The sequence below is a fragment of the Prosopis cineraria genome, unplaced genomic scaffold, assembly GCF_029017545.1.
Source record: "Prosopis cineraria cultivar Desert tree isolate PC_DT_omini unplaced genomic scaffold, ASM2901754v1 PC11, whole genome shotgun sequence".
In the NCBI taxonomy this organism is placed as follows: domain Eukaryota; kingdom Viridiplantae; phylum Streptophyta; class Magnoliopsida; order Fabales; family Fabaceae; genus Prosopis; species Prosopis cineraria.
The window spans coordinates 26,911,623-26,919,911 of record NW_026555342.1 but is presented as its reverse complement, the minus strand read 5'-3'; the positions used below and the strand labels follow the sequence as shown (position 1 = coordinate 26,919,911).

Below are 8,289 nucleotides of genomic sequence, written 5' to 3'. Positions count from 1 at the left end.
TTAATTGAAACTGTGGTATTATATTGTTTGAAAACAGTTTATAACATTTCTTCATTGAACGTTAAACTGAGGTATAGTGATCGTAATTGGGCTTTCTCTTGAAACGTACAAAACTATTATATGAGAGTACCTTAATAATATGGAGTTTGCATATTATAGTACTTTTGTCCATAATTTTCGGGATAGTGATCTCTGATGGACCTTCTTCCAATGCCTTTTGTAATAACCTTCCTTCTCAATTTCATTTTTATTTTTCCTTAAATCATCATCTTCTACATAAAATAAAAGGTATCTTGATCTCCTGAAATTCTTTTATTTTATAAACAAGCCAATAATCTAAAGAAAAACAAAAAAAAAAATTGAGAACGCAGGGCTTTATAAAGGGCATCAATTAGAGGAAGGCACATTAGAGATGTCAAGCCCTATTTTTCCTTTTTTTAATCTTTCCTCCACATTTTTTATGAACACATTATTTTTTGTGAAAATAGGGGATCACATTATTGCACACAGAGCAAATTAATGAAAAAATACTTAGGTGAATTGAATGTATCATGTCATTTGTAGTCTATTCTATTAAAATGCTCCAAGTAATCTAAACAGAATATACTATTATTAATATCAAAATTAATTTATATTTAATGTCATTTAAATATCGTATTTTTATTAAATAGATCACAAATAACATAATATATTTGATCTACCTAGATATTTTTCTGAACTAATGATCCAAAAAACGGAATCTTCAGAGTGGTAGACTTCAAATGAAGTATCAAAGTAAATTAATGTGACAGTAGTGGAATAGTCATAACATGTCACTGCGCCGCAATGACTTGGATCTCTACGCATAGATTGTCAATCTCTCTCCCAATTGGTATCGGTCAATGAAGCAATAAATGATTTACGCTAAGTGTTGTTTCAAATGGAGGAGGCTTCTATAATAGACAGACCTTATCAAGGTCTAGCTCGTCGGCAAAGAAAAAAAATTAAGGTCAAATTCTCCAATCTAATTTTATTCTAAGATATACACAACCCTTATGAAATTACCAACATTTTTAAAAAGGTTTGGAGACAAAATTCATTATTTATATATTGCATTATATTTTTAAAAGGTCTTAGTGATTGTTTGGCCTAAAATATTTTTGGGCTAGAAGCCTGTTGGACCGAAGGAACCAAGCGTACATCAACCAAGCCCAATAAAATAGGTAGAGAAATAGTAGAGTTAATAATTCATATCAAGTTTTATGAGTTAGCCCGAACTCTATTACAAAAAATTAAGATGAAACTTATATGAGTTTTTTTTAAAAGAATAGGAGAGTTTATGGTCTTTTTCGAAACGCTGGTGTCTTCCTCCTGGCGTAAGCTTGGTGCAGGCATGAGCTAGATTTGGATGCGTGAGTTACGAGATCTTCGTGGCAATATGGCTGGAGAAAGGTCATTTTTGTTCTATGCATTAATTACCAGAGGTAATAACAGCTACTGTGCCTTAGGAAAGGCCAGCGAAGCCAGCCAGCCAAGCTACCCAAGCCTGTGGCAGCGACGCGTGCCGTGCCGGCGGAGGCTGGAACATCATCCTAGAAAGATAACATCACTGGCGAGTCCGTTGAGGTAGAGAGGAACAAGCTGGTGTTCTTCGAAGGCGAGATATTGAGCTTCGATTTGGAAGATTTGCTAAGAGCTTCTGCAAAAGTTCTAGGCAAAGGAAGCGTGGGAATGTCCTACAAGGAGGTGCTAGAAGGAGGAACGACGGTGGTGGCGAAGAGATTGAAAGAGGTGGCTGTAACAAAGAAAGACTTTGATGCTCAGATGGAGGTTCTGGGCAAGATTGAGCACGAGAATATTTGTTCCTCTCAGAGCTTACTATTACTCCAAAGACGAGAAATTGCTCGTCTAAGATTAACTCCCATCTGGCAACTTGTCTGCTCTGCTTCATGGTACCATTTTCAACCCTCATCTCAATTTTTTCTTCACTCAATTGATTTGTTTTCCCCTTTCAAATTGTTGCTAATAGAGTTGTTAACAGTTCCACATTAACATTATCAAGGCCATTCCGGCATCTATTATATTCATAGGAAACATAAATCCTGATGTCTGAATTGGCACTATCTTCGCTGGCTGTGTCAGAGAAGATGTTGATCAAATTTTCAACTCCCTCCAGCTGTAAATAAAGATGGAGATTGAGAATATTATGATTTAATCAAATTTAACATAGGAGTGTAGAACATGAGAATGTGTGCATTAACAAAGTCGTGTGTGGATGATTGGCGTTGATAATGGAGGTAATTGAATATTGTGCTTGCTCAAAAGCAGAGCGTAGTAAGTATTATTTAAACTGCTTTTTACCATATAACAATTTTGATCAAGTTGTGACACTTTCAAGTTTCAACTCATCTATATCGTTGTCGAGTTGTACAGGCAGGATTATATAAACTGCTCCACTTAAGATTATTCTGCATTTAAAATCCATGGCCATATAATAATGCTTTTCTAATTGGCAGAGAGTACTGGAGCACTGCAAAGATGCTAAGACGCAACAGAAAGCTGTGGATGAGATTTTAGGAGCTGTTAGCCTGTTAGCTCAGGATCACAATGGAAATTATGTTGTTCAGGTTAATTTTCCTAACTACTCTCAGTTTAGACTACTTGTAGTTTACTAGTCACATTCTGCTGCAAGTTAGTTGTTCTGAGAGGAAGATCTGATGTGAAACTTGCTAATTGAAGTTTTTTTCTCACTTTTTTGGTTATATTGGTTGAAGTTATTTATTTTTTCGTGACTTCTCAATTTTCATTTTTCACTGAAGAATGTTTGGAGTGGATGCTACTTATCAATTTACTTTTGACATCTATGTATCTTGTAGTTTATACTTGTAAACTGATCTTTCATTTTGCTGCCTTGCTCTATCCTCAATAACAGCATGTGCTAGAACATGGGAAGCCACATGAGCGTTCGGCTATTATAAAGGAATTAGCTAGCATGATACTTCAAATGAGTCAACAGAAGTTCACCTTCAATTTTGTAGAGAAGTGCTTGACATTTGGAGATTCTTCTGAATGCCAGTTACTGGTGAATGAGATGCTTGGCTCCATGGACGAAAATGAACCCCTTCAAGTTTAATTTCTTAAAACATTTTCTATAGCTTTTTGATAATATATAAGTCTTTCCCTTTTTCTCTGTGGCAGCCAGTCAATGCTTATTTTATATTTGAGTCAATTCATCTGAGACAATATGGTTGTTGATCTTGGGAGTCTCTTGTTTCCTATGATTACTTGGGTTTGGATTCTTAACAAACTGCTATATTTGACTTTGAATCTTTGCTTCTTTTGTGTCACATCATTTTTCATTTTAAAAGTATAGATTCAAGAAAAGCATGAATGATTTGACAATTATGTAGTTCATAGTAAGTAGTTAGTAGTTTTGCTAGTTATGGTATGTGATTATTGTTAGTTTTAGTTAGTTATGAAGCCAATCTGTTCTACCAAGGCCTGCACTATGCACACATGATCATTCAGTAATACAAATATCTCTGAATTGTTTTTCCCTCTCATATTCTGACAATTCCGATACAGTAGCATAATAGCATTGTCTGAATCTGATGCTTGAATCGCGCGCTGAACATATTGATCTATAGCTAATATTTTGAGAAAAGGTGACTGGTAAACATATTGAGGTTTGGCACTATAATGACCTAGAAAATTTCTTTAAAAGAATGACCTTGAAAATTAAGTTAAATTAAAATTAATTATAAAGTATTTTAATTATATCTTTATATATTTTAGAGCAGCCTTAGCAAGATTAATTGGTGGTTAAAATCAAGGTATGTAAAATCGGACCAGTCATTGAATCGATCATGACATTGGGTCACGGGTTAATGGTTCAACCGGGGGTTGAACCGGTGACAAATTGGTCATAATTAAAATAATATAATTTAAATAAAAAGATATTAATTATAAAAAAAAGTCAATCAAATCTAATTACGCAAAAGTTCAACAATAATAAAATACAACACTTCAAATATCAATCCTTAATTCCTTACAATTACAACCCTTCAATCATTAAAAAGTCTAAAAGTCTAAAATTAATATTCACCAACACTAAAATCATCATTAACTTCATTCAAATCTCCAGGCATTGAGACATTAGGAGTTGAATGAGAAAAACCAGAACCACTAGCAACATTAGGCAAAGGTGGGGACTCTAGAATATTCATATATTCATCACCTACAATAAACAAAAATTAATACTAATGAATGGCATTTTAAGAAAGAAATTCATATACTTGTATTAGACATGATAGTAGATTTAATAAACCTTCATAATCCCTCTTAAGGGTTGATGGAGCAGCTGTGGTTTCATTGTGAATGACACTTTCAAGATTTGCAACATCTTGAGAATCAAACTCAAGAGCTGGCTCTTCCTCTTTTTCAGCCACCCAAAAGTCAACTTTTTCAATTGATTTATAATCAATGGGATCATAACTTTTATTTTTTCTCAATTGACTCCTTGAAAAAAAATAAAGCAATTAAATATGATAAACAATAAAAAAATGCAGCATCATGAAACTGAGATACACGCAAAACATATGAATATGTACATGCACATGTAATCCCTTCCTCGTGCATCATGCATTTTGAATTTGTTATGCTTCCCATCTCCCCATAATAGCACATAAAACCACATATTAAATGTTAAGATAACAATAATCTATCCATGCCATTAAAAATAAACTAATGAGAAGAAAAGAAAAGAAACATCACATATAAAAGCATTACCACTCAAAACTCTAATTTTTACCTATGCTTCAATCGCAAATTATAATTTGTAAAAACCAAATCATTCAATCTTTGATGTTGTAATCTATTTCGTCTTTTGGTATGAATGCGTTCAAACAAACTCCAATTTCTTTCACAGCTAGAAGAAGAAGAAGTTTGGCTAAGAATGCGCATTGCAAGAGTTTGCAATTCTGGAATAGAACCTCCATAGAATGACCACCATTCATCTGTAAATAAAAAACATTTAGTTAGGTGTTAATCATATAATAACTAGAATTACCATGGACATGTTAAATAATAAATATGAATACTCACAAGGATCTAATTTCTAGGCTGCTCTCTGACATGAAGTTTTGTCAAAAGACTCTTTACGATCACGATACAAACTCAACTACTTCATCATCACAATGTAATCAATTTCTTCACTTTCATTGGACTTAAACATGTCAAGCATTGCATCCATTAACCTTCTCTTGTGAATAAAGTTCTCATCATACAAGAAAGCAGGATTCAACAAATACACCGCTGCATGAAAATTTGTCTCAAAGTGCTTATCCCATCGAGCTTGAATAATATTTGTGTAAGGCTTGTAATAATCTTTCTTATTGTTGAATGTTGCCTTGATTGCCTTTTTTGCCCTTTGCATGCCTTCATAAACATAAGGCAAAGAAAGCTTCTCATCTGAATCCACAATTCTCAACAACTCTATAAGAGGAGACACAACCTTCATAATTTTTAAGCAATCACCCCAAAAGCCATTATCTAATATGATAGCAGTAACAATTATTCCAGCTTGAGTCTTTGACAATTTGTGATCTACAAAGTGCTTATCAGTTACCAAAGCTTGCAAGTCATGCTTATGCATATATATGCTATGCAACGTGATAAATGTAGTAGCAAATCTTGTTGCACCAGGATGCATAATTTCTTTCCAACCTGGTCTTTTCCTAAGCCATGACAAGAAGATCATATGATTATAAACAAAAACAGTTATCTTTGATGCCTTAGTAGCAAGTGCTGACACATTGTCTAAGCTTGCTATATCTTTTAGAGTAAGGTTCAAACAATGTGCAGCACAAGGTGACCAATAAATGTTTTTATATTTTTCCTTAATCAACTTGCCACATGCTACATAATTTACAGCATTATTAATCACTATGTGAACAATGTTCTTGGGACCAACCCACTCAATCACTTCACAGAACAACGAGAACAAAGTCCTAGCATCTTTTACCAAATCTGAAGCATCAATAGATTTCACAAAAACCATTCCATATGTAGAATAGACTAAGAAATTAATCAAAGTTTGCTACCTCATATCTATCCAACCATCAGCCATGAGTATACATCCAGTGTTTTTCTATTTAGCTCGATGACTCTCAATAAGTAATTGACATTCTTTTTTCTAATTTGTCAACAAATTGATTCTAAATTCATAAGCATTAGGGGCCTTGAATCCCTGCCCAATTGAAGCAATAGCATTTATGGCTTTTTGAAATAAAAGGCAATCTAATGCATTAAATGGAATATAATTGACGATAGCCCTTCTTCAAGTATATATTAAAGCATTTCTCTATCGATCACTTTTAGGGCATCTTGTCTTAAAGGACTTGGCCTTAAGTTTAGAGCGATTCAAAGCCAAAAACCTCACTTTCTTCTCTTACGATATTTTGAGTTAGAAGAAGGAGAAAGAATTCAAAGCATGATTTTCGATTCGATATCTGACTCGGGGGCGAACGCCCCATTTATTTATGCTCGTTGCCTGTGTTGAACATGATAGATTACAAATGGAGCCCTTGAGTAGGAACGATGTATTGATACCCTTGTTAGGGTATGAAGTATTAGTTAGCGAGATTTAGGTATTAGGCCCAATTAGACCTAAGGGCAAGCAAGGCCTAGCCAATTTCAATAATGTAGAAACAACAGACTTTCACATTTCCCTAGAGACGTTTAGCTCTCAATACACTAGTGGAATGCCATAAGAAGGGAGAGTTTACTTTCGTAGTTCTAGACAATCTAAGTTGAATCTCCAAGGCATTAGATTGTAATTGCCTCATGCCTTATAGACACTCAGGGCTGCTCAGTTGTTGAGGAAAGGATGACAAGGATTTCCAACTTCAGTGCACAATCTTACGGTGGAAACTCGAGTACTGGAAGATGCTTATATCACTCAGGATTCCCAGATATGTTCTCGAAGGAATTACCGATGCCTCTTGATTGAGTTAGTCATTTTTATATTGTACTGTGCTTCTTTTGTTGCAAGCACACTCTTGATGCTAAGTTGGGAACCAGGAGTTGTCCTGGGGGCAAAATAATTCTCAAGAAGCAGTAGAGGCTTGCCTCTTATTGGCACTTCTCTAAAGGACTGTCTTAATTGGAGTAGGAGCAATTGGATCATTAGTTTCAAGGTCCCTAATGTTTACTTGTTCTTGTTCTTTTCTATTATCAACCTTCCTTTTTCTCCCACCTTTCAAAGACTCAACCATCCTGTGACGTACATCATGAGGAACTTTCTTACAAGAAGCTACTTGACCACTCACACCAATAAGATGTTGCTTTATTCTGTTAATCCCACCTCCTCTATAACTTGATGCACAATAAAGGCAAGTATATATATTTTTCTTGCCCTCTTTTCTTAAGGCAACATATGCCCAAGTAGGACCAGTTTTTCCATGCATAAATAGGGCCTTACATGTTGAGTCATTACCACTAGGAGGGGGATCATTGGAATTAGAGGTAAGATTCTCATTTCTATCACTAGGACTACTTCCAATATCCATAATTAATACAATGATTATATTTTATTCTGCAAGCTAAAGACAAAGCTTCAATTTTATTTTTTAACACAAATGTAAAATTCAAATAATAAATTAGCAATAAAGCTGAATCGAGAAACAACTAGGCACAAGAAGAGGCAAGCTGAATCATATCTAAAAACAATAATAACAAAAAGAGACAACAATTACGAGTAAAATCTTTAAATTTTTTCCCAATCATATAATCATCTGTAGTGTGTGTCACGGAGGCAGTGACAAAACAATCACAACACCATAGGAAAACAAAGATAAAGGTGAAATGATGGGATGCAAGGGTGACATAATCTGATACTTTACATTCGAAATTCAGAACTTAAATTTAGAATATCTTTAAATATGTTCTCAATCATACATTATTTTTACGTAAGACAAGCACATCTAATATCTCTCAATGATCTGTTATGAAACAGATCCTATAGTGAAGCCTGACCAAACTATAAAAACTTCCAGCAAATATAGTTCAAGAAAGCAATTAGCTTGCTTAGCGGTAAAAGCAATATAGTTCAAGAAACAACAATCAGGAAAAGAAACAATAATTAGGAGCTGAACCAAGAAATAAAAATAGAGTCCAGTACGAGATACAGTGAAACTGACACTGACCTGATGCTGAAAGTTAAGCACGAGCTACTGAACCACTCTATCGTAATGGGTTGAATGAACGCTCGATGCTATTGAGAAGAAGTGAAGAACTATAGATTGGGACTAT

General features: G+C 34.4%; 2 protein-coding genes across 2 annotated transcripts; one reads left to right on the top strand and one right to left on the bottom strand.

The window, feature by feature from the left end:
• The first annotated feature begins 1,329 nt into the window (after positions 1 to 1,329).
• LOC129285518 (pumilio homolog 1-like) lies at positions 1,330 to 3,314 on the top strand. Its single transcript, XM_054921254.1, has 3 exons — positions 1,330 to 1,931; positions 2,496 to 2,606; positions 2,912 to 3,314. The coding sequence occupies exons 1-3, from the start codon at positions 1,929 to 1,931 to the stop codon at positions 3,110 to 3,112; spliced, it is 315 nt and encodes a 104-aa protein (XP_054777229.1). The 5' UTR covers positions 1,330 to 1,928; the 3' UTR covers positions 3,113 to 3,314.
• A 185-nt stretch (positions 3,315 to 3,499) lies between these two features.
• On the bottom strand, positions 3,500 to 6,037 carry LOC129286400 (uncharacterized). Its single transcript, XM_054922360.1, has 5 exons — positions 5,194 to 6,037; positions 4,890 to 4,994; positions 4,307 to 4,438; positions 4,085 to 4,216; positions 3,500 to 3,546 (listed from the first exon to the last, which is right to left on the bottom strand). The coding sequence occupies exons 1-5, from the start codon at positions 6,035 to 6,037 to the stop codon at positions 3,500 to 3,502; spliced, it is 1,260 nt and encodes a 419-aa protein (XP_054778335.1).
• Positions 6,038 to 8,289: the final 2,252 nt, after the last annotated feature.

Excerpts from the sequence above, each read along its gene's own strand:
- LOC129285518 (XM_054921254.1), top strand. Across the intron at positions 2,607-2,911 it reads ATGGAAATTATGTTGTTCAG|CATGTGCTAGAACATGGGAA; the intron begins GTTAATTTTCCT and ends CCTCAATAACAG.
- LOC129286400 (XM_054922360.1), bottom strand. The coding sequence starts at position 6,037 with ATGGTTTTTGTGAAATCTATTGATGCTTCAGATTTGGTAAAAGATGCT. Across the intron at positions 4,995-5,193 it reads CATGTTTAAGTCCAATGAAA|ATGAATGGTGGTCATTCTAT; the intron begins GTGAAGAAATTG and ends TTTTATTTACAG. Across the intron at positions 4,439-4,889 it reads TAGCTGTGAAAGAAATTGGA|TTGACTTTTGGGTGGCTGAA; the intron begins GTTTGTTTGAAC and ends CAATTGAAAAAG.